Source organism: Dendrobates tinctorius, unplaced genomic scaffold (assembly GCF_039654945.1).
Source record: "Dendrobates tinctorius isolate UK_male_01 unplaced genomic scaffold, ASM3965494v1 ptg000035l, whole genome shotgun sequence".
Classification (NCBI taxonomy): domain Eukaryota; kingdom Metazoa; phylum Chordata; class Amphibia; order Anura; family Dendrobatidae; genus Dendrobates; species Dendrobates tinctorius.
The window spans coordinates 20,580,091-20,607,255 of NW_027361703.1; the positions used below are offsets into that span (position 1 = coordinate 20,580,091).

At 38.9% G+C, this 27,165-nt stretch overlaps 1 protein-coding gene across 19 annotated transcripts in view; it reads left to right on the top strand.

Annotated features, from left to right (window-relative positions):
• Positions 1-27,165, top strand: part of FOXP2 (forkhead box P2) — a 461,404-nt gene that overhangs the window by 364,390 nt on the left and 69,849 nt on the right. For all 19 annotated transcript variants that reach the window (XM_073573315.1, XM_073573316.1, XM_073573312.1 and 16 more), the window contains 2 exons: positions 19,989-20,076; positions 21,699-21,782. In XM_073573315.1, coding sequence (XP_073429416.1) covers positions 19,989-20,076; positions 21,699-21,782 — 172 coding nt within the window. The remainder of the gene's footprint in view (positions 1-19,988; positions 20,077-21,698; positions 21,783-27,165) is intronic.

The following is a 27,165-nucleotide window of genomic DNA, read 5'->3' on the forward strand; positions in this document are numbered from 1 at the left end:
GGGTAAGGGAAGGAAGGTAGGAAGGGAGGAAAGGGAATGGGAAGTAAAGAACCTTGTACAGGTACGGAAAAAATTTAAAACTAGAGAACCCACAAATAGGCATTAAATAGCATATAGAAAATAAGAACAAAAAAGGAAAAAAAAAATCTCCAATCCTTATTATGGGGTAACATTCTTGGAAGGAGATACAACATCCCGGTACTACAATGGCCATGTTTAGGCCTCAAAATATAATACCTCTTAATAGGTCTATTTGAAATGGAATTTGTTGTTCCAAGTCTTCAATTTTTTTGTATATTTGTGGATGCGATTGTTGTTAATCGCAAATCTGAGTTCTAAATCACTATGTTGGCCTATTTTATCAAGTACGTCCGAAAACTTAGGAACCCCGACTTTCATGCAGCTAATCTTTCAACTCCTCAATGATCTTGGAGGATCTATAGATTATACCTAAAACTACACTTACCTTTGTAATTTCCCATGTGAAGCTTTAACTTCTATTAACTTCCTCTACTATTGCCTCTGTTACTCACTTTCATATCACTCCTACGACCTTCTTCACATGTCATGATAATTATAGTACTGGAAATCCTGTACCAGACATATCTGTGTGTAAAATTATGAATAAAAAACACATTATACTTACCATAACACTTAATCCTGTGAAGCCTTTGCCCCTGTAAAAAAACCCCACAAAAATAAAAAACATTATTTCTCACCTGTCCAAAGTTGAAAGAATCAAGTGTGTTCCAAGCAGTATTCCATCTGTGTGACATTTGCTCAACAGCAGGAGTGGTGGCCTAAGGCGACTGCTTATGCTAAAGAGAAGGGGAGAATGACTCGCTGCAGCCTGAGTGGGCCCTTAAACAACGCTTACTTCAGTGAGATCATTTCAGTTCCTCGTGAGATTTCACTGTGGGATCTTAACTTGCTCTGGTTCCAGCAGACGCAGGAGTTTAGCTGTGTTAAGAGATGGCTCCTGCTGCAAATGGCACAGGCACAACTCTAGAGTCTGCCTTAACTGTGATTCAACTGTACATCATATTGCAGGAAAGCACTTTCAGTTTGAATGTACAATTATGACATTTTCCGGGAAGAGATTAAACATGCCCCCGAATACCTTATTAGTGCTTCAAACCAAGTTTAAATGAATATATGAAAATAGATGATTACTTAAAAGAAATCTGCAAGCAAGTTCATGTTATACAATCTGAGAGCAGCATGACAGAGACCCTATTCCAGCAATGTATCACTTACTGATCTACTTGGTGTAGTTTTGATAAAATCAATATTTTCTCTGCTGCAAATCTACCAGTTCTCTGAATGTCGCTCTATCTACAAATCTGCTCACACCATTGATTGGCAACTTTCTGTATACACTATACATTGGCAGAAAGATGCTATCTGTGGTGGGGCAGAGTTATATAGAGGAGTAGAAATACATGGCATGAGACAAGTAGTCCAATAGTAATAATCTTCTGCTGATAAAACAGTGATTTTACTTAAACTACAACAAGAAGCCCAGTATGTGACACATAGCTGGAATCAATGTATTTGGCCCTACATAATGCTGCGATCAGATTAAATAGCAAAAACATGCTGACACATTTATTTTTAGATCTTCTATGACTCCTGAAAAGCATAAGTTCTCTTGGCTAATCAGTAGTACAGAGTCAAGAAAAAAGCCTGCCTTTAGCTATATACTATATGTCACTTTCATCTCCCTAGGTGACACTTTAGGAGTCTGTTTGAATGGTGCAACAACCAATTAGTGTATAAGTTTTAGGACATTACCTAGATTTGTATAAAACGTTTTGAAGTATTCAAGCAAATTAGTACAAAATTTGGTAAATCTAGAATTATTATTTATTATTATAGTGCCATTTATTCCATGGCGCTTACATGTAAAAAGGGGTATGCATAATAAAAACGAGTAAAGTAATCTTAAACAATACAATTCACGACTGGTACAGGAGGAGAGAGGACCCTGCCCGCGAAGGCTCACAATCTCCCAGGGATGGGTGAGGATACAGTAGGCAAGGGTAGAGCTGGTCGTGCAGTGTCTTGGTCGATCAGTGGTTATTGCAGGTTGTAGGCTTGTCGGAAGAGGTAGGTCTTCAGGTTCTTTTTGAAGGTTTACATGGTAGGCGAGAGTCTGATATGTTGTGGTAGAGAGTTCCAGAGTAGGGGTGATGCGCGATTGTGGGAAGAGGAGATAAGAGGAGAGTGTAGAAGGAGATGTTTGGATCAGAGGTTGCGTGTAGGTAAGTACCTGGAGACAAGGTCAGAGATGTATGAAGGGGACAGGTTGTGGATGGTTTTGTATGCCATGGTTAGGGTTTTGAACTGGATTTTATTGGGTAATAGGGAATCAGTGCAGGGATTGACAGAGTGTAGGGGCCGGGGAATAGTGGGGGGACAGATGGATTAGTCAAACAGCAGAGTTTAGAATAGATTGAAGGTGTGCGAGAGTGTTAGAGAGGAGGCCACAGAGCTGGAGGTTGCAATATTCAATGCGAGAGATGATGAGGGCATGGACTAGGGTTTATTCAGATTCTTGGTTGAGGAATGTACGGATCCGTGATATATTTTTGAGTTGAAGTTGGCAGGAAGGGGAAAGGGCTTGGATATGTGGTTTGAAAGAGAGGTCAGTGTCAAGGATTACCCTGAGGCAGCTAGCTTGTGGGACTGGGGAGAGTGGGAAGCCATTTACTTTAATGGATAGGTCCACTGGGGGGGTTAAGTGAGATGAGGGAAAGATGATGAATTCTGTTTTGTCCATATTAAGTTTTAGAAATCTTGCGGAGAAGGATGAAATAGCAGACATACATTGTGGGATTCTGGTTAGTAGGGAGGTGATTCCCACAGACACATTTACTACCAGAGTAGCTCAAGAAGACATGATCTTTGGCTAAGACAAGACAGCTACTTTGAAATTAAAGCACCTTTCTTTTGGCCCTCAACAAACAATGGACCATTATTAAAAGTGTTAAGGGTAGGCAACAGACCATATTAAAGAGGACAATATGGGAGGTTCATAAGGCACCATATAAAGCTCAATAACAACAGTTATGGGACATACTTTGCATCTTTTAAATATACAGCAGGCTCTATTTCTGGTGTTTTGGTGTATTTTTCCTCTATTAAAGTGAATCAGCCAGATTTATATGTTGGTCTATATAAAATGGATATTGCACCGAGCTACAAGTCTGGGCTCCTGGCAGCTAGAAAAATGCAAAAATGTTTTATTTGGCTACTAGAAATGCTGAAAGAATGCACCCAAAAAATGTTTTAGTAGCTCAGCGTACACATGAGAAGGCCTTTCCCCCATCTAGTTTGTGTCACAACACCAGTTAGGGCAGTGATTGTGTGATGCTGAATCACTTCTCATGGACAAGCCAAGAGTGAAGGTAGTCAAGTAGTTTGAGGTCAAGGGCCAGGAAAGTATGTCATAAATAGAGGGAACAGACAAAGGCATAGTCAGGTCACAATCCAGAGTCAGAATTCCAAGGTGAGACTGTGTCAAGTCAAAAGGGGTATTACAAATGGTTAGTCAGTATTCAGTGTCTGGCAACAAAAGATCAGAATCTCTGAGTTCAGAGCACAAAGCACAGAGAAAACAACACACTGAGCTGAAAGCTATGGCTGGTAGCTACCTGGGACTGACAGCTTAGTTAAATAGCTAGGTAGTCACTAAGAACAGGGAACACCTGAAGTAAGCTCCGCACCTCCCAGTCTCAGATTGGGTGACTAATCTGTCAGTTAAAATACCGATAGCTCAGCATATCCCTGCACTAGACTGGATGACTGAGTTGTCTATCAAAATACTGACAACTCAGCATGCCCCTGGAAAACATTGGATGACTGAGCAGTCACTCACTGCATCCTAGACATGCTGTGCAGTGGAATCGTGACAGATTGACAGACTGATGTGAATGCACATATATCTACCAGCCTGTGACTGCTGAGAGGGTGGAGGAAAGTAGGTAGACACAGGAAGTGGTCTCCTTGTGAATTTACCAGACTAAAACAGTATGTCTTCTTTCAGGGACCATAGTGTTTTTCCTTGAATCCACTTTTCAAGTATTACTGCTTTAAAAGCCTCTCCTCATCCAATAATTATTTTTTTAATCCAGAGCAGTATACACAAATATAACCAGTTATTTTATAGAATATTCAAATTAATTTACTATGATTGCCATGTACGGAATTAGCAATGTGTTCCCTAGTCAGGTGGCACAGAGGTTTTAGTTTGTTTTCCCTTAGATTAATATGAGTAAGAATTATGATAGGCTGAACATGATGGATTTGTGCGTATGTCATGTAATCATATAAATAGGTAACTAAGATGAGGTATAAACAAACATGTAGACAGTGTTTACACACTCATCTCACTGCTGCTCCGCTCTGTAAAATGCTGCTGCTTTCTGAATTATGGATAACCAAAAAAGTGCACTCAGCAAGCACCATTAGGCTCTACAACACAGGAGGAGGATGCTGTTCTGGAGGGAAACATAGAATCATAGAATCATAGAATCGTAGAGTTGGAAGGGACCTCCTGGGCCATCTGGTCCAACCCCCTGCTCAAAGCAGGATTTGCTAAATCATAAAATGTTTACATGTCTAATAGCGAGTGGGGAGTGCTAGGAAAATGCAACATTCTGAAACCCTTGTAGTGACATATAACAGTCATTGGGAAATGTACTTTCAATGTCACATGAGAGCGCTTCAGTTGTAAAACCATTGCCTGTGCTATTTGACTAGGGTTTCATTTTATTGTTTAAAGTTGTGAAACAAAAATGCTTAAATAGACTCGGTCGCCTTTCTTATCTATTATATTAAATGGTTTACAGAGGCATGGCATTCATGGCTGCCTTTCTTTCAAAACTAAATACAGTAGTTAAATAAGGATTTAATTGCATTAACAACTGATGGTCAACTGAGGTTTTTCTCTAGTGAACTGCAGGTCATTACAGTAGATGTGACTCACTACTAACCAAGGCGAAAGGAATAATGTATGGGTGAAAGGTCTAAGTGACCTTTCCTCTGAAATCTTTGTACTACCTTGTTCATATTCATCTGGTGTAGTATGAGTATGAATGAAAGACAAGGAACAGGTTACTATGCATATGCACTAGGTTGAGTCATTGAGTAGTACAGTAACATGAATATGTCTGATAAAAAGTATCACAGTAGACATTGACTTTGGACATATTGTTTGTATGCAACTAAGCTATTCAGGGGCAGCACATATTTGATTTTTCCCAGATTTTTTGACCTTTCCCGCATTAGGATGTGAATTACGTAGCTAGCATCAGACTCTATAAGCCGCAGCTGGAGCTAACTTCCGTCTGAATCTGTTAATCATTTAAACACCGTTGTCAATCTCTGACAGCAATATTATAATGCCCATGCGCTCTGACTCCAATCAACCCACAACAAGTTCTCGGTCTTCTGAAGATCCTTATCTATACAGGTTGAGCTTCATAGAAGACCAAGATCTTCACCAGTAAAAGCAATCAAACAATTGGGTTCAAGTCCTCTAGGAGGAATAACAGTTTTTAAAAATATAAAAAAAAATCAAATTCAAATCTCCCCTCTTTTCCCCACTAGAAATAAAGAACATAGAAATACTTGGTATTGATACATAAAAGTCCAATCTACTAAAAAATAAAATTAACCTGATCTGTAAATATAAAAAGAGAAAAAAAAATTCAAAGGAATCATAGAATCATAGAATCGTAGAGTTGGAAGGGACCTCCTGGGCCATCTGGTCCAACCCCCTGCTCAAAGCAGGATTCGCTAAATCATCCCAGTCAGATGTCTGTCCAGCCTCAGTTTGAAGACTTCCATTGAAGGAGAACTCACCACTTCTCGTGGCAGCTTGTTCCACTCACTGATCACTCTAACTGTCAAAAAGTTTTTTCTAATATCTAATCTGTGTCTCCTCCCATTCAGTTTCATCCCATTGCTTCTAGTCTTTCCTTGTGCAAATGAGAATAAAGTTGATCCTTCTACAATGTGACAGCCCTTTAGATATTTGTAGACAGCTATTAAGTCTCCTCTCAGTCTTCTCTTTTGCAAACTAAACAATCCCAGATCCTGCAACCTTTCCTCATAAGACAGGGTTTGCAGATGGGTCACCATTCTGGTTGCTCTTTTCTGAACTTGCTCCAGTTTGTTGATGTCTTTTTTAAAATGTGGTGCCCAAAACTGGACATAATATTCCAGATGAGGTCTGACCAAAGAGGAGTAGAGGGAAATAATGACTTCACGTGATCTAGACTGTATGCTTCTGTTAATACATCCTAGAATTGCATTTGCCTTTTTTGCTGCTGCATCACACTGTTGACTCATCACTGTGATCTATTAGTATACCCAAGTCTTTTTCACATGTGCTCTTGCTTATGCCTATTCCTCCCATTCTGTATATGCTTTTTCATTTTTATTGCTCAGATGTAGTACTTTGCATTTTTCCCTGTTAAAAACCATTCTGTTAGTTGCTGCCCACTTCTCCAGTTTATTTATATATTTTTGAATCCTCTCTCTCTCTTCTCTAGTATTAGCTATCCCTCCTAGCTTTGTGTTATCAGCAAATTTAATCAGTTTACCCTCAATTCCTTCATCTAAATCATTGATAAAGATGTTGAACAATACAGGGCCCAGGACAGAGCCCTGTGGTACCCCACTTGAGACATTCTTCCCACTGGATGTGCAGCCATTTACGACCACTCTTTGGGTCCGATCACTAAGCCAGTTATGAATCCACCTAACAGTTGCAAGTATTGTGTTGTGTGGTCACCTCATCTTCCTAAAAAATGTAATAATAAGCAATCAAAGCATTGCATGTACATGAAACTGGTATAAATAAAAATGTCAGGTCATTGCAATAAAAAACAAGCCCTCATTGAGCCCAATAAAAATGTAAAGTGTTTATTAAAATGGCCCCATGAAGCAAGATAAAAGTACAATATTTTGACTTTTTTCACCACTTATGGTGCTTTAACCGCTTTCTGGCATCGGGCATACAGTTGTGGCCAAAAGTATTGAGACCCCTGCAATTCTGTCAGATAATACTCAGTTTCTTCCTGAAAATGATTGCAAACACAAATTCTTTGGTATTATTATCTTCATTTAATTTGTCTTAAATGAAAAAAACACAAAAAAAATTGTCCTAAAGCCAAATTGGATATAATTCCACACCAAACATAAAAAAGAGGGTGGACAAAAGTATTGGCACTGTTCGAAAAATCATGTGATGCTTCTCTAATTTGTGTAATTAACAGCACCTGTAGCTTACCTGTGGCACCTAACAGGTGTTGGCAATAACTAAATCACACTTGCAGCCAGTTGACATGGATTAAAGTTGACTCAACCTCTGTCCTGTGTCCTTGTGTGTACCACATTGAGCATGGAGAAAAGAAAGAAGACCAAAGAACTCTCTGAGGACTTGAGAAACCAAATTGTGAGGAAGCATGAGCAATCTCAAGGCTACAAGTCCATCTCCAAAGACCTGAATGTTCCTGTGTCTACCGTGCGCAGTGTCATCAAGAAGTTTAAAGCCCATGGCACTGTGGCTAACCTCCCTAGATGTGGATGGAAAAGAAAAATTGACAAGAGATTTCAACACAAGATTGTGCAGATGTTGGATAAAGAACCTCGACTAACATCCAAACAAGTTCAAGCTGCCCTGCAGTGTGAGAGTACAACAGTGTCAACCCGTACCATCCGTCGGCGTCTGAATGAAAAGGGACTGTATGGTGGGAGACCCAGGAAGACCCCACTTCTTACCACGAGACATAAAAAAGCCAGGCTGGAGTTTGCCAAAACTTACCTGGAAAAGCCTAAAACGTTTTGGAAGAATGTTCTCTGGTCAGATGAGACAAAAGTAGAGCTTTTTGGTCAAAGGCATCAACATAGAGTTTACAGGAGAAAAAAAGGCATTCAAAGAAAAGAACACGGTCCCTACAGTCAAACATGGCGGAGGTTCCCTGATGTTTTGGGGTTGCTTTATTGCCTCTGGCACTGGACTGCTTGACCATGTGCATGGCATTATGAAGTCTGAAGACTACCAACAAATTTTGCAGCATAATGTAGGGCCCAGTGTGAGAAAGCTGGGTCTCCCTCAGAGGTCATGGGTCTTCCAGCAGGACAATGACCCAAAACACACTTCAAAAAGCACTAGAAAATGGTTTGAGAGAAAGCACTGGAGACTTCTAAGGTGGCCAGCAATGAGTCCAGACCTGAATCCCATAGAACACCTGTGGAGAGATCTAAAAATGGCAGTTTGTAGAAGGCACCCTTCAAATATCAGGGACCTGGAGCAGTTTGCCAAAGAAGAATGGTCTAAAGTTCCAGTAGAGCATTGTAAGAAACTCATTGATGGTTACCGGAAGCGGTTGGTCGCAGTTATTTTGGCTAAAGGTTGTGCAACCAAGTTTTAGGCTGAGGGTGCCAATACTTTTGTCTGGCCCATTTTTGGAGTTTTGTGTGAAATGATCAATGTTTTGCTTTTTGCTTCATTCTCTTTTATGTTTTTTTCATTTAAGACAAATTAAATGAAGATAATAATACCAAAGAATTTGTGTTTGCAATCATTTTCAGGAAAGAAACTGAGTATTATCTGACAGAATTGCAGGGGTGGCAATACTTTTGGCCACAACTGTATATTCACACCTATGTTGGACTCCCTCCCTTTGATGTGGGCTCCGGCGGTGAGCCCACATCTTTCCCAGGACATGTTAGCTGTTTTGAACTGCTGACATGTGCCTTCAATAGCCACAGGTGGAATCGCGATACCCACCCGCGGCTATTAACTAGTTAAATACCCTGTCAAACGCTGACAGCAGCATTTAACACTAGAACTACCGGAGGGGTCATTTTGACCCTTTTGCTATTTCTTTTTCCTATAATTTCTAAAATTTTAACAAGTGAGTTGTGACTTTTTGTGACTTTTATTTATTCATGGTAGTGTATATTTTAGGACACAAATATGAATTGTAACTTTTTCTCGGGCCCGGATTTTACAATTCATACCTATAAGTACTGAAGGGGTTAATTTGACCCCATACATAAAAGTAGTAGTAGGCAAGTCACCTAATATTACAGAGTACAGAAAATCACAGTGCTTCTCCCTAGTTGTAGAGAGTAATTGTATCTTTGCATATCAGGGATGATTCAGCATTTTGTTTTGTCTAAACTTGTCTGAACATGTTTGATCCATGTCTCTTGTAGTGATTTCTGTCTGCACTTCAGTAGCAAACATTACAGTTGAAGCTACAACTCTGCATGTTTGTACAGTGTCGTTTTATTAATTCTGCGATCTTACAAGTCCCTTTTTGCGACGTATATTTGAAGCATGAGTAAGCAGAGGGGTCTGACAAGTGATGAAATTTTGAAATGTCTTCAGAATTTATCTGAAAATGAATCAGAAGAAGTGGCCCATCATCTGCAATGTCTGAACCACAAACAAAAGGACAAGAAATCCGCAAGCGTCGAAAATGTGGAGTTGGAAGATGCAACGAAAACAAAACAACTAAAACTTGCGCAAGCTGTAACAAACCAGTTTGTGGAAATGCACTGGGAAAATAGAAGGAAGTACTGTTTGTGTTAACTGTTGGACACCGCATGCTATGACCATGTAAGAGGAAAATGCGTGCTGTACTTGATCTTAACACTGTTCCTACTAAGTTAAAATAAATGTTCTTTAATTTGTTGGCAACAAAAAAGTTATTTTTACTCCAGAGTCACTATTTTTGATTGGGGGTCAAAATGACCCCTAATGGTAGTTATAGGTATTATGAAACATGCGGTAGTTCTAGTGTTAAATGGCATTTCTGGCAATCTTGCCGGAAATACACACCGGTGACCCCGTCACATGATCGCGGGTCACGGATGTGTTGGCATGACATCACCAGGTCTCCTGGAGACCTCTATGGTCATAAACACCGGATTGCTGTGAGCAACACCCAGTGGTTGGCGCTCATAACAAGTCAGAAATTCTACTACATAGAGGTGATCTGACCATCGCCTCTATTTAGCTGAGCCGATTGGGCTATGGCAGCTTCTAGTCTCCTATGGAGACTATTGAAGCATGGCAAAAGTAAAAAGCAATGTGTTTTAAAAATATCTAAAAAAATAAAAGTTCAAATCTCCCCCTTTCTCCCCATTCAAAATAAAACAATAAAAATAAAATCACATATTTGGTATCGCCTGATCTATCAATAAAAAAAGAATTAACCTGATCGCTAAACGGCGTGGCGAGAAAAAAAGTCAAAAAGCCAGAATTACTTTTTTTTGTTGCCGCGACATTGCATTAAAATGCAATAACAGGCAATCAAAAGATCGTATCTGCACCAAAATGGTATCATTAAAAATGTCAGCCCGGCACACAAACAATAAGCCCTCACCCAACTCAAGATCACAAAAAATGGAGACGCTACGAGTCTCGGAAAATGGCACAATTTTTTTTTTCTTTAGCAAATTTTGGAATTTTTTTCACCACTTAGATAAATTGCGTTCTGTGTCCCTTATGGGGCATACATCTGAAATCCCCTGCAAATCGGCATCCGAATACATGCGCCAACGGGGCTAATAGACTGTAATTGTGATGGAAGAGCAGACGTGAGCTCTGCCATGCACTTTTTTCCTGAGTGTATGCCTACAGAAGGCGGACACTCAGACACAGTCTCCTACATCTGAGTATCCTCCTCCTGTAGGCGTACACTACCGGAAATGGTGTACCTCAGTCTATAGCCCTGTTTACACGTGTCCAGACTCCGTTTTGCCAGGGATTTTGAACGTATGCACCGACGTGGACACAGAACGTAATGTGAAAGCACCTGAAATAGAAAAATGAATTGATGCTTGTTTGGTATCACTGTAAGAGCGCTGACCTATACAATCATGTTTTCAGGTGATTTTTACCACACAATGAATGCTGTAACAATATAACTAAAAAAAGCAAGAAGGGAATTTCATTTTTTTCACCATTTTATCCCACTTGGAATTTTTTTCCTATGTTTCAGTACATTATATGGTAAACTCAATGATGATATTCAAAGCTAAAATATGTTCTGCAAAAATCAAGCGTCATAACTCTGTATTGATGGAAAAATAAAAAAGTTATGACTCTTGGAAGAAGGCAAGAAAAAGATGAAAAAGTAAAAAATTCACTAGTCCTTAAAGGATTAATAGAATGGTCACTAGGTAACAGGGCTGCAATAGTAAAGAGGGCACTGTTTTCTTACATTGTTTAAAAAATAAGTGAAGCTTAAAAGTACTAAATTTATAATGGGCTTTATTAATATATGATCATAATAAATACAATAATATAGCTTTGCTGGGTTTTAGACATAACTTCCTATTTTTATTTCTAAATATATATTTAAATATGAAAAATATGTCAGGACTGCTATTTGTATACAAAACTGTAAGACAAATAGAAAATACAGTCAAAGCAAATTAGCCTACTTTTGCCGCTTATGCTTTCCTAACTTGATAAATGGTCCCAATTCTACAGTGAAGCAGGTAAAGAGGCCATTTCCGTCACTGAAACAAGCCATTTAAATCAGTTAGAGAAAGAACTCCTTTCACTAGTTTGCACATAGTAATTGTGGACCATATTTCATATTTAGACCTTTAGAGCTTCTCGTGAAGTGTTGTATGTGAAGTCTGTTTATATAGATGTATACATCGCTTGTTTGCTAGATAGGTTTGCAAGTGGTTATCTCATCAAAGTAACAATATGCAGCTAATACAATGCTAGCAGAAGAGATCAATGTTGGCACAATAGCTATTGGGCCAATGTTTTTAGCAAGTAGCAAACATAATTAACCAGTTAAGAAAATATGTTTTTCATGATTCTTCAGTAATGTATTTCAGGGTAGTCCAGTCGTTATTGAAATTAGTTTCCAATAACTACTAAAATGGATGTGTAAGCCCATTTTTTCGTGTCTTTTGAAAGCATAAAATACACACTTCATAATTGTACATACATTTAGGCACACTTGCAGACACAGACGCAAGAGGGCCCCTGTGAAAGAATGATATATAGTCACTTTGCTGCTCAAAAGCTCATCATAATGCACAATTCCTGCTGCTTTGGAGGTGGAAATGGGCCCCCTGACCTCTTGGGCCCCATGAGGCTGCACAGGTTGCAAACATGATATGTCCGTCAGTGTTTAGGCACTTAATCCCACACCTCCATCATCCACCTGCAAAAAAAATATTTTATACCGGTGTCCTCTTATGTGGCAGAGGTGCCCTTAGCAACTCCCAGACTTTGCACCTCATGTAACTACACCATTGAGAAAAAGGTTTTTGGTGAGTCAGCTTAATACCTATTCATCTGAATTGACAAACACATTTCACATTCTAATAAATAAGACACATGCATGCTGATGGCGAACGCACCTTGGCAGGTATGCAGGTTGTAAAAATGTGTGAGTGACTCTTGACATGTCTGGATAATCCTTTTACCATCCTGTAGGGAGATATGGCCCCTTATACAGGCAGGAAAGATAAGTAGATCTGATGAGACTCAAATTTGTCAAATTATGCTGATTTTATTGGGAAATAGGAGTTTGCAGTGAATTTATTCTCTCCGAATTGAATGTCCCATATTATCCATTCTAAACGTAAGATGTAGTAGAAAAACCAACTAATACTGATCTTGCTGCTCAACTTTGCTGCTTACTGCTCTGCGTACAATCCTCATTCCTTCTTACCACTGGCATGTGCTGATATCCTTAGCATCTTAACACTTGGCAGGGATTTCAGACTGCTACTAGACCTGGGACATCCCTGTGCATGTACTTCATAAAGTCGAGGCGCCAGTCAGGATGTCTTGACATCGCGACCTTGTGCCTTGCACTTTAGGCCAGGACTTCAGGGTATGACTAGACCCGGACCATCCCTGCACATGCATGTCAATAGGTCGCACAATCTTGATGTCACAATTTGCGTTGAAATATTACAACCTTTAGGCCCTTTGCATTTAGCGATGCACCAGCAATCCTGACCGCGATACGACCTGGTCGGGATCGCTGGTGCATCGCTAAATGGTCGATAGTGAGCTGCCAAACAGGCAGATCTCACTAGCGATGCAGCAGCGGTCGGCGGTCGTACTCACCTTTCAGACGCGGCGAGCGTGACCGTCTTCCGCCTGCGTCCATGGCTCGCTCGTCGGCGCCAGCAGGAAGTCGACGACGAGAAATGGACCAGGCCGATCTCGCGCGATCAGCGATAGCCAGCGGGGGAGCCGGTCGGAGGTAAGTATCACATGTAGCGATATCGCTAGCAATATCACTGCTGTGTCACAAAATCGGTGTCGCTTTAGCGATATTGCTAGCGATATCGCTATGTATAAAGTCCCCTTTACCCTGCACACTATTGACTGGGAATTCAGGCCATGACTAGACCCATGACATCCCTGCATATACACGTCCCAATCTAGCATGAAAAGGTCCAGAGCTTCAGCAGGCAGCGCTGAGGATGATATGGAACAAATAATCAAGTGTTGCCTTATTTATTTATGTTTTAACATTTTACCAGCTCTATAATTTTGCAAAATGCTGACCAGTCAGCCCCTATTTTGCTGAATTGGCACCAAGCAAATTATAAAAAATCTGCATACTGTTAAATTTGAACAGAATACAATTCCACTTGATTAAATTCACCCAACTCTATTAGGTGGAACTCGGAAAAATTCAGTATATATTTTAATTGTTATACATGATCTCTATAAATCAGAAAAAAACACAAATATCTATGGAAAATCAGGGAGTATAAATCCCAGGAGAATATGTGGCCATCAGTTGAACTAAAATAGATATTAGTAGAAATATCTCACTATCAGTCTTGTCTAAATTGAAATTACTTCTATGGATCAAAAAATGGATTTAAATCCTGCCCAGTATACTGAGCTAAACCATTCAGTTTTTCTGATGTTGTATATGCCACTCACAGATTCTCCTAGGTGCTGTTGTGTTTTGTAGTTAACTTCTTATTAAATATCTGCTGAAAGAAAAGGCTTCACATTTACACACTGTGTACATGAGGCTAAGACCCCGCTCAGTCTCATGCAGTTTTTAAAGAATGCCAGTCAACCACATCATTTATTCCATTTTCAAAACAAAAATCAATATACCTATAAAGTGACCCATAAATTAGAACTGGCTCACACACTGTTTGTTCAAGCTGCCTTTCTGAAGGAACCCTTTGCATTTTTTCTTCACCTTTCTGTTTGAACTGCAGTCACAGTAAGAGGCTCATTAGGGGACATTAGGGAGTGGATCTAACCAGAATTCCATAGCTTGCTTTGCGCTTATTAATGCAGAGTAGAGTAGAATGCATTTAAATATTTCATAGACATTCAGTAATTTGTGTGTAATCGTCTTGTTAGCAGACCAGCAGAAATAGAACAGGTCTGTGAAATGGTGTTAGTGATTGCATGGGTAATTTACAGACCTTTGCCATTCCGTGAGAGCATTATTGGTGGCTCATGAAAAACTGAAATAGAGCTAGCAATAGAAAAAAAAAAAAAGAAATTGATAACGTTTTTTGTAATAAGCATCTTGAAGGATAACAACCTATTTAGTCTCCTTGAAACAGCATAATTTATGACATATGCTATATATCAAATACATAAGATAGCATTATGGAGCATTCATACGAAAAGGGTATGTGCAACATTAGTTATAACTTCCTGCGAGGTACATGATTAAATGATTAATGAAATGTCCCCTTGCATATGCATTTTGAAACAGCAATTAGGTAGTTGCTCAGAAAATTCTGAAATCCTCATTTTTCAATATTATCTTATCCTTGATTTATAAATCATAGAGAATATTTTAACAGCAATATGTTATACCTGAGACAGATAGAAAGACATAAAAGAGAATATTTTTGACATGAAATAGTTTTAAGAATATAAATTTATAATTTTATGTTAATGCCGACCCTATTTACTTAATCTTCCTGCATTTCATTTGTATCCTTTGCCATTGCTGCACTTTGATTGGCATAATTAAGTAGGGGAATGAATAGGCTCTATTATTTTACATATCACTAGTAAACAATAGCAAAGCACGGAGAAGGGAGATGTGGCAGAGGTATGTATGTGTTTTTCAAGTTCTCGGTAATCCACTGGAGGCTGTTCTATAAATGATCATTGAAGGGCTGCAAGCTAGCCTATAATTACAAGAAAGAAAGTGGCAGCTCTGGCATTTCATAACTATGTGTCCTCGAAAAGTGCTTTGTGAGTTTGTCACCAATGATAATTTAGATAGAGGCTCATTACTGAACATCACAACACTTTAAAAACCTTTCGCCTTCATGCGGGAGAATAAAGGACTATTTTAATGGCAAGGTTCTTTTGTATTCTTCTGAAAAATTCAATCAAGACAAAACCTTACCGACTATTATTATACTCTACAGTCTCTCTATTCTAATGAAAGCAGTGCAGATAAACTGGATACGAAGACTTGAGCAGTTAAATGCAAACATTTTTTTTGTTCTCTAAACATATGACAAGAGCAGGTCGCTAAAATATAAATACGTTTTAAGCCATTTTTGTACAGACAGGGCACGCTAATTGCTTTTTTTTTACCATATTGTGTTATATACATGCTCATTGACATGTCTTGTTCCGAATATAGTTTGATATTAGCCTTTGCAGTCAAAATAACACATTTGGTCTTTTCTGTACCTTTCTTCTGTTTAATCTGCAAGTGAGCATTAGTGCCTTTATCTCTCGTGTGTGGGAATAGATATGTTACCAGAGCAATGAGTATTAACTCCTATTTTCAAATGCAGTGCAGCATGCATTAAAAGGGCCGATTATAAAATAAGAAGGACACAATATATGCAAAAGACTCTTCTGTAATCAGCACTAATATCCTTATGTTTAAGACTCACACATTTTGTGCTTAAGAATCTAATTTTAATTCAAATTCACATTTTAAAATTATATAAAATATGTTCAACACCCCTTCGTCAAGAGGAAAAAAGACCCCTCCGTCCTATTTTTATTACATTTTAGCAGGACATTTAAATCAGCAAAAAAGAGAGCAATGTTTAATATATTTATTTGTATATATTCAGAATTCCAATGTGTCATTAGTTAATCCACTTTTTCAACATAATAAGGTAAAAATATTCATGCATACGTTTTAAATAATTTCAAAGTTAATGCATTATTGATCAGGAGTTGCTATAAAATTAAACCTAATTTGTACACCCCACCATTGCAGTGTCATTTGTTTAGCCTAACAACACTTTAGTTTTCATATTCATTGGTGGTCCATCATGGAATGCTTTTTGAAGAAACTGGTTTAATTTTTCCCTTGAGTTCTATACTATCATGTGACTAATAAGTCTGGAGTACAAGAGCACAAGAGCTTACATATGTTAGATGTACCATTGAGAAATGATCACCAAGACGACTTATGCCACTTACTGCAGTAGCCATATTTTCACTTATACAGTACTGTGTTCAAATTTTAAAAGGAGCTTTACACTTCTGAAATGGATTATATTAGAGTGGTTTCCCACAATAGGTTGATTATAAATTGTCCCACTGCTGGCACTTGAATAAAATGGGGGGCACCCATCTGCAGTATCTCAATTTCCTTGTAGTAGCACCAAATGTAAATTCAAAGCATAGATGTGCATGTCAAGGGTGCTCAAGAAAAAGACACACTATAGGAATGCTTTTTACCAGAAAACTGGTGTAGAAAATTTGAAATTGCAACTTTTGAGGTTTTCACATCATTTTGAAGCAGCTATGGCAAAATAGGCAGAACTGGGAGGACCCCGGGTGTGTCCATGCCTTTCCATCTAATTAATAAAAAATGCCTGAATTTTGTATAAAGGAAAAGCTACTACAGTCACTGACTGCAGTAGCATGTCTGACGAGGAGCATAGAGGCGCATGCCTATCAGAAAATGTACCAAATTTCTTGTGTGCTTCTTAATAAATTTGGCACATTGTACTCCACAAAAAGCTTCATTAAGACGGGCATGCACTATTACAGTCTTAATAAATCAGCCTCTATGTGTAGTCTCTTTACAATTTGACTATATTATTATTATTATTTATTACTATAGCGCCATTTATTCCATGGCGCTTTACATGTGAGGAGGGGTATACATAATACATACAAGTACAGTAATCTTAAACAAAACATGTCATGACTGGTACAGGATGAGAGAGGACCCTGCCCACGAGGGCTCACAATCTACAAGGGATGGGTGAGGATACAGTAGGCAAGGGTAGAGCAGGTCGTGCAGCAGTTTGGTGGATCAGTGGTTACTGCAGGTTGTAGGCTTGTTGGAAGAGGAAGGTCTTCAGGTTCTTTTTGAAGGTTTCCATGGTAGGCGAGAGTCTGATATGTTGTGTTAGAGAGTTCCAGATCGGAGGTTTCGTGCAGGTAAGTACTGGGAGACGAGGTCACAGATGTATGGAGGACTCATGTTGTGGATGGCTTTGTATGTCATGGTTAGGGTTTTAAACTGGAGTCTTTGGGTAATGGGGAGCCAGTGCAGGGATTGACAGAGGGGAGAGGCCGGGGAATAGCGGGGGGACAGGTGGATTAGTCGGGCAGCAGAGTTTAGATAAGATTGGAGTAGTGCGAGAGTGTTAGAGGGGAGGCCACAGAGCAGGAGGTTGCAGTAGTCAAGGTGGGAGATTATGAGGGCATGGACTAGGATTTTTGCTGATTCTTGGTTGAGGAATGTACGGATTCGTGAAATATTTTTGAGTTGAAGTCGGCAGGAAGTGGAAAGGGCTTGGATATGTGGTTTGAAAGAGAGATTGGTGTCAAGGATAACACCGAGGCAGCGAGCTTGTGGGACTGGAGAGAGTGGGCAGCCGTTTACTTTAATGGATAGGTCCATTGGGGGGTCACGTGAGATGGGGAAAGATGATTAATTCTGTTTTGTCCATATTAAGTTTTAGAAATCTAGTGGAGAAGAATGATGAAATAGCAGACAGACATTGTGGGATTCTGTTTAGTAGGGAGGTGATATCTGGTCCAGAGATGTAGATCTGTGTGTCATCAGCATAGAAGTGATACTGAAAGCCGTGAGATTCTATGAGCTGTCTGAGGCCGAAGGTGTAAATGGAGAAGAGCAGGGGCCCTAGGACTGAACCTTGCGGGACTCCGACAGATAGGGGGAGCGGTGAGGAGGTGGTGTGCGAGTGGGAGACGCTGAATGTCCGGTCTGTTAGGTATGACGCAATCCAAGAAGATAAGGCCAAGTCAGTGATACCAAGAGATGGAGGGTCTGTAGTAATAGGGAATGGTCCACTGTCTCAAAGGCAGAGGACAGGTCCAGGAGGAGGAGGACAGAGTAGTGTCACTTGGCCTTGGCGACTAGTAGGTCATTGGTGACCTTAATTAGGGCAGTTTCAGTGGAGTTGTGTGGCCGGAAGCCAGATTGTAGTCGGTGAAGGAGGGAGCAAGAAGAGAGGTGGGAGGACAGTTCAAGATGGAAGTGTTGTTCCAGTAGTTTTGAGGCATAGGGGCGAAGTGATATAGGGCGATAGCTAGATACAGAGGATTGGTCAAGAGAGGGCTTTTTGAGGATAGGTGTGATTGAGGCATGTTTAAAGCTTGAGGGGAAAACACCAGTTGTTAGTGACAGGTTGAAGAGGTGGGTTAGGGTTGGGATGAAGACTATAGAAAGGAAATCCTAAATAGGGCACCACCTCTGTTATCTCAGTATTTATTAAAGTACTTGATCAATCCAGACAATCCATCTAAACAAAAGTCAGATCACTTTAAACTATAGAGTGCAGAATGAAACACACTACATATAAAACATTTTCTTTTTTATGGAAACATGTTTTGGGATGGTTTTAGCAGTTTTGGCATTTTGTTTGCTAAGTTGTATGTATGTGTATTTTTTATTTTTTAATTAATGTTTTATTTTGAATGTGGCAAAATGCAGATGATTTCAATTTATATTTTTTAAAACTTTTTTTTACTTTTTACATGCTTCAATAGTCTCCTTAGGAGACTTGAAGCTGCGATCACCTGATCGCTCCTGCTACACATAGCAGGGCAATGTGTAGCAAAAGTGCTTATCTGCTAACAACACCGGCTACGGTTCGGCGCTCATAGCAGTTTGGCAATGACAACCATAGGGGTTTCCTAGGTCATGCCAACCTATTGGAGCCCTGCGGTCATGTGACACGGGGAACCAATGGGCGGAGCTATTTTGGTTTGCGCAAGTTAAATGAGGCTGTCAGAGATTGACAGTGGAATTTAACATGTTAACAGCCATGGGTGGATCGGGATTCCACCCAAAGCTGTTAGGGGCACATGACAGGTGATCACATCAGCTGTCATGTACCATAAAAGGTGTGGGCTCAGTGCCAGAGCCAGCAGCAAAAAGGGGCAGGTGACCTATGACGTATATATATATCATAGGTTGTAAAGGGGTTCAAACTATGAAGAATCTGTCATAAAGTCTGATCATTGTAAAGGGCTGATACTCTTAAAGAGTGCTAAGCAACTATGTATATAGCTGTACACAAACAGTAAGTGCAAGACTTGTTATAAGAGATCAACCACAACTACAGCAGCAACTACACTGAGTTTAACATTTTGAGTGTAATTGTATGATGTTCAAATGGCATATTGTTCATTATATAGTCTGTATGTACTGAATCCAATAAACAACAATGTCCATTTACTCAAATTAATTTGAATTAGCTTATGTATTTTTTATTATGTGTTTAACTATATGTTAATTATATTTTGAGTTTATAAAATGTTACCACCTCTTTGAAATGTTGTTGGCTTTACCATTAGTTTTAAATTTCATTCATACATATGTGCTGCCAAGTGTCATATTCAACTGAGACAAATCTTTGTTAATGGGGTTTCCTGACTTTGTACATTTTTTCAGTATATCTATTTTGAAATGTGATACCATTTACAGTGTTAATACATCACTATCTGTGTTTTCTTTCTTAACTAGGCACCTTAACAATGAGCATGCATTGGATGACCGAAGTACTGCACAATGCAGAGTCCAAATGCAAGTGGTACAACAGCTGGAAATTCAGGTTGGCTATCAATCAAAGCAATTTTGTACAAAAACACAGAAAGATTGGCATGGTCAGAATGGGAATTTACTAAATGCTGCCAAATTCTTACTCAGTTTTTGTGAAAGAAAATTGTGTTCAGGCTTTGTGTGAAGTTTGTTAAATACATTAACGTGACATGTTAACAAAATGGTTGTCACATCTGGGCCATTAATGCTAAATTGATTACAAATTCCGTAATTGTCCTATAAATCTACATCTGAGACCCACATCTATTCCTGAGAATGATGCCTTTGCATATAGTATCGGGAATAAATTGATGGCTATTCAAAACCTATAAATATGTCATAAATGATAGATAGAAGACAGATAGAAACACCTTATAAGAACCGCTGGTTTTTCCATTTTGCTTTTTTGTTTTTCCCTCCCCTTGTTTCAAGAGCCATAACTTTTTTATTTGTCAGTTGACAAATCCATATGGGGAGTTGTTTTTTATGGGACAAGACGTAATTTTGAATGACACCATTCATTTTATTTTCCATACAAAGTACTTAAAACTGGAAAAAAATTCCAAATGTGGCGATATGGTAAGACAAAAAACGCAATTCTGCCATTGTTTTCCTGGTTTTCTTTTCACACCATTCATTGCCCTGTTAAAATAAACTGGCTACATGATATGCCAGGTCAGCATTATTATGACAATACCAAACTCATCTTTGTTTTTTCATGTATTTTACTGGTCAAAACAATCCTAACTTCATAAAAGCAAATTTAATTTGTGTTGCCATTTTCTGAGATTTGCAGCTTTTAATTTTTCTGTTATTGGATCAGTGTGGAGTTACCGTTTTTGATTTATCTTTTATATTTTATGATTTTCTTTAAATGGTTTTTGAAATGTTTTATTAGTCCTCTTAGCTGGCAATCTCTTGATGTCTTATACAATACACTAATACTGTAGTATTGGCTTGTATTGTAAAATTACTGGTCTTCCAGGGAGTTAAACTAGAGCGATAATACTATAGCAGAAAAGGAGGACTTCTGAAGACATCGCGTTGAGTGGAGTTCCAATGGACTCTACTCATAAACATCATGTTAAAGTCTTGCAAGCTGGCACCATTGCTGTATGGCATGGGTTTAGCTCTTGAGCCTGCTACAGGCAGTGATGGCACACTGCCACCATATATGTCCTGTGGCTGTTGCAAAGGGGTTAACTGGAAAAAGAAGACATGGAAAAAATGTTTAAAATCATTCACTTCTGCATTAGTCTACCACCAACTTCATTCCAATGAATATCACAAAGATGCTAAAGAAGAAGTAATGAATGATTATAGGCCATGCAACTAATCAAATATTAATTTCTAACAATCTATCCTATTCCAATCTGATCATGGTTTATATAACATAGGATACAATTGTATTCATTATGTCTGTTGTTAAAAGCATTCACTTAAGAAAAATCATAGTTGCCTATTATGGGTGGCTATTAGGAGAGTGCATGTCTTCACTCTTACATTATGCAACTCTGCATTTTATGTGCTGAATTCATTACAAGGAGACATGCTTGATGATAAGATGTATCGCTAGGATAAAATAGCTGTAGCAGGTCTTTCTGAAATGCTTCTGATTTTACTCCTTCTTAACAGCTTTCTAAAGAGCGTGAACGTCTTCAAGCAATGATGACCCACTTGCACATGCGACCCTCAGAGCCCAAGCCATCTCCAAAACCTGTAAGTGCATATTGCTTTATAAACAGTAAATAGGTCTCTACATATAACCGACTAAGAAAATGAACAATTTTGTGAAAGTCTGAAAACAATGAGTGTGATGAAAAATATTGCAATAAAATGGATGTAAAATGCAATACCTTGTCAAATTGTATGTTTCTCTAAAGGTAATGCTATCTTTAACACAATCTATCCAATCTACACTGTAGGTGATACTAAACAAACTATACCTATAAGTGCACAAATCATTACTTTCAAATCGGAGCCAGGAAAGATATTTAAGTGTGATAGTTTCACTCATTCCGACACAATATCTGCTGCTCTTTCAGGAAAGTAGAATGAAATGCAGGAAAACAGCAATTCAAAATCTATTTAGAAATTGTCTTTGGATTCAAACTTCAAATTTTCTTCCAATTTAATTAAATTGCTTTGTTTATTTCTAAACATGTGCTTTTTAAGCTTTTTAATGTTTCCTATGCGCTACATATACTGTATAATAACAATATTTTTTTGTAGTAATATGTGTTAATAGTTATTTATAGATAGTTATGGGATAGATATGGGATAGATATGGGATAGATAGATAGATAGATAGATAGATAGATAGATAGATAAAGTAAATGTGCAGCACAGAGGTATAGACCTTGTTGTACAATGATACCTAGATCAACAGTTGACGAACCAGAGAATCAGAAGCAGGAGGACCGGACTGAAGAGTAGTCAGATAAAGAAAAGGTTCAGAGCCACTAGGACTGAACTGTTGTGTAATCAGATGAAGCCATGGGTGACAGCCAGCAAGACTGGATTGTGTAGTGGCCAGACACAACCAAAAGGTTAGAGACTGGGCAGTGTGGGCAGACAAAACCATGAGTCAGAGCCGAAGTCTAAACTGTAGCATAGCCATGCAAGATGTAGTCAGAGCCAGGAGTAGTGGATTGGAATATGGTTGGATAAGCGATGGGACAGAGAGGAATGGACTGAAGTCAAATCAGACAGAACCAAAGATAGGACCCAAGAGGACCAACCTGAGAACAAGTGGACCAGGAGTCATAACTAAGAAAAGCAATGAAAAAGAGAAGCCTTTTCAAATTCAAAGAACAGGTCAGAAAACAAAACCAGGAACATCTGAAGGTAAAAGGAATTAGTGGATGATTTCAGCGCTGCTGACAGGATTAAGATGTATATCCCAGTGTAGTAAAGTAAGGTTCATTTCAAAGCGTTTTAAAAGTACAGAGTTACTTATTCTTCAGGAAAGACCACATCTATAACGATACAGCAGGGGTATCACTTATGATATTGTTATTTATACATGTGGTCTTTTCTGAAGAAGTACTTTGATATGCATTGAAATAAACCACCACCTTACTTTACTATACTGGGATACACGTCTTAATACTGTCTTCAGTTAGGAAATTATCCACTAACTCCTTTTACCTTCTGATGTCTGATGGTCACTTGCTGACCCGAGAATATGCTGCAGCTGACTCTTTACATTATATGCCCTTTTAACAGATTGAACAGGTGAATTTAATCTGAGCATAACATTTTACTGTGTTTCTCGGATAAGACCCTATTTGTGCTAATTTCTCCTACAGCTTCTTGGTTAAAACCAGGAACATGGCAGTTAGGGAATGAGGCAAAAGCAGAAACCAGCAAGAGGCCCAGTTACAAACAAGACTTAGCAAGGAAACTAGGAATCAAAGTGAAGAAGCAGATAGATTAGATAAATAGATTGATAGATAAATAGATGAATACTGAATTGCCATGCTTTGTCCCCGATGCTGCGGGGGGGCTCTGCCGACATTTTGTGAAAGGCCAGAGCCCCCGGCAGTTCTTCCATGGTTTCCTGTGCGGTGGACTCTGGGGACAATGGCCACCAGAAGGCGGCGCATGCGCAGATGGAGATCTTGGCATCAAGAACTTGGGAGATGAGAGCTCAGTGCTGAAATATCATCTCCCGAGATCTTGGCACCAAAATCTCCATCAGTGCATGCACCGCCTCCTGGTGGCCATTTTCCCAGAGTCCACCGCACAGGATACCATGGAAGAACTTCCGGGGGCTCTAGCCTTTCAGAAAATGTCAGCAGAGCCCCCCGCAGCACCGGGGACAGTGTGGCAATGCCACTGAGGACACAGTGCGGCACCACCACCGGGGACACAGCGCGGCACCACCACCGGGACACTGTGTGGCACTGGACACCCGTAGCTGTGTGCCGCACATCGGAACACCCCCTCTCTACAGCAATGCTCCACTCTTGCCTCCTCCAGCAGCGACTATAGGACCCCGCTTCACCGCAGCCATCACCCCCGGTAAGCAATAAGACACATGGATTACAAGAAGCGCCATCATTTTATTTAAAAAAAAGGTTTTTTTCCTATTTGGGGTGCGTCTTATAATCCGAAACATATGGTAGATAAACATTATTTTTTTCTGCCCCCAAAACATTGCATTTGAGAAAGGTCAGTAAAGTACCCTCACTTTCTTGTACACCTTATTTGGAGTGCTGACTGTCTTCTTTATATTTTATATAGTGGACCGCAGGTCAGTGTCCTGGGACTTGCACACAATATTCCACTATTATTTTCATTAATGTCTTCACCCTTCTTTACATGTCCTGTAATTGGGTGGGGCTATGAGTCATCAAATCCCTACTGATCACTTAAATGCTCTGAAGCCTGGTATTAAGCTGAAAGAAGTCCTGCACCTGCATAACTACTCACAAAGTGGTATATGAGCTTGATAGAAAGTTTGCGAACCAGTACACTGCTGTCCATACACTTAAGCAGGAGATCAGCGCTTCTGCCTGATAAGTTTTAGAATGGTTTTTTTTTTCAATTGGTTTCAGGACTTGGACGGTAGGGTAAATATATATAGAAAATGATACAATTTAATTTAGCATCATTACATTGTTGTGCATATTTTCCAGTAAAGTCTTGAATGCAGGTGTCTAAAAAACACATATTGCCCATAGTTCAATTCCAACATTCAGTGATATCTTAATTTGCTACATTCTTGTATATACATAGCAGATAATGACAATATAATGGTCAGAGAACCAGTTGTAAATGATGAGCTGATGATTACCGGTACTTGTTGTAATTCTGAATACACTGAATGGCTATTTTTTTATGTTGGACTATTAACCCCTCCCTCCTCTTAAATGAAGTTAAGGGTGGTGTTGCTACTCCCTGCTGCAGTCTAGTATTTCATTTGAATAAAATGAATTTTCTCATAGCTTCCTATAACACAATGTAGATAATCACAAGATAGAATAATTGTCTCATAAATCCATCAGGAATCTGCAGCTTGTTCTTTTCCAATTAATTATTCAATCAGTGAATTTTTTAAAACTCCAGCAGCATGGTTACATCTACACTAATAAAGAATTTTCAGCCTATAATCCAAAACAGAACCTGAATGAATAATGTAATTGAAGTATTACATTACATAAACCACACATGAAAGAATTGCTAATTGTGTTTGATGGTGAGCAATTAATACAGAATCTTAGATGAACGCTTTAAAACGAAACCACAGTTTAAAGATCCCACAAAACAGACATGTCTCAATAGTGCACAGAAACACAGAAGTTGGAAAAGGCCTATACAAAAAATCTAAATATTTTACACAGCACAAAAAGCCCTTAAAATTGATATGATAGACCAGATTTATGATCTCGTGTGTACCGTCTCAGTTGAGACAGCCCACACATTTGATAAATATTAATAGGATGAATTTATTACCAGGGAGAAATGAGCTCTGTTGGTTCATCACTGCCCCCTTAACAGCTATCAGTACATGAACACAAGGTGCAACCACACTATTATATGACCCCATTTACTCTCTGAATGGTACTTCATTAAACGGTACCTTTTGGCCATGCTATGGATGGATGAAAATCAAAGTTATCAAGGCTGCAATTCCTGAATAATGAGTTTCACCCAACCTTGAATATATTCAGATGAGCTAAGGTGGTTAAGTGTTCATCTTAGTTTTTACATGCTTTTCCTTACTTAATAATACATTCTTCTTTATCAGTTCATGATTGCATGCCTACAAACATGTTATGCTTGTTATGGCCGGCTGCTAAAATAACTTAGCGGAACATTGTAAACATATTCATTTGCATACATATAGGAATTTAACTTCCCACAGCTTATTTTGAGCATATTTGTCTGACATATTTCTGCCTTTAATCTTTTTATTGTAATGTGAATAGTGGGAAGCAGGAGTCCTCATTCTTGTCTGATATTCCCATATAAATTGATACAATACTTGTAAAGCAATGTAAATAATATATATCGCTATGCTCTCATTCAGTCTGCAGCTTAAGGGAGTCCATGAAACGTGTTTTAAAAATAAGGAGCAAATAATGCAGTGTCCTCGCTCAGCAGACTTTATTTTTGGCTGATAGTACAGGGGTGGGTAATCAAGGAAGAAAAGTTGACAGTTCTTGGAGAATTGTAGGCTTGGAAATTAAGACAGTCTCTTAACGTGCAGCTCAATAATATGTAGTACAATGTGCACACTTAGCTGTGCTTCACATCATGCTTAGGGTAAAAAAGTTTATTTTTATCAAGAATATGGTAAGTACTTATCTAAGAAATCATTAAGATTTTTTTTAAATATGCACAGGTAGAATAGCCAGTAAAAGACTAAGTCAGCATTTCTCGTGTGCTAATTAATCGTGTTTTTAATGCTAGAAAGTTCCTTACAATTTTTAAATGATTTGAAGATAGAAATAATACAATGGTCTGGTACGTGTGTTCCAATAATTGCGTGTAATTGAATAATACCATTTAAATGTTACCAAATGTACATTTTTGAAGGTGACCTATCATATTTAACCTAGTGACTGACCAAAGTTTCCCTTAAATCATTTAATATCACAGGATGCAAGTATTATTGGCACTAACTAGAACTGCAAATTTCAATGCTGCTTGGCCCAAAAGACTTTGACCTATTCATCCTGTACCCCATCACTCGGCCCTGTAGTAGTAGGCATGACATTTCCCTATTTACAGTACCACTCCAGCAATTTTTATTGCACCCTCAATTACCTATCATTCATGTATCTTTCGTGTCTGCATAAAGGCCTCGTTGTCTTCTACCAAATCTAGCGCTACTCTAGTCCTCTCCATCTTGTGACAGCAATTGAGACCAGTCGGCTTACAGTGTTTCTATGTGAAATAGAAGTCAATTTCTCAATTTAAGTCTACGAAAATCTAAATGAGGTTTTCATAGACTTACGTTAAGATAAGAACTAACGATTCACTGTGTGAGCAGGCAAGAAAGAGTTGGGGCCACATGATGCAGAAGAGGACCAGAGCAATGCTGTGAACGGGAAATGACAGCAGTGGGTAATTATTTTAGTGCAGATACAGC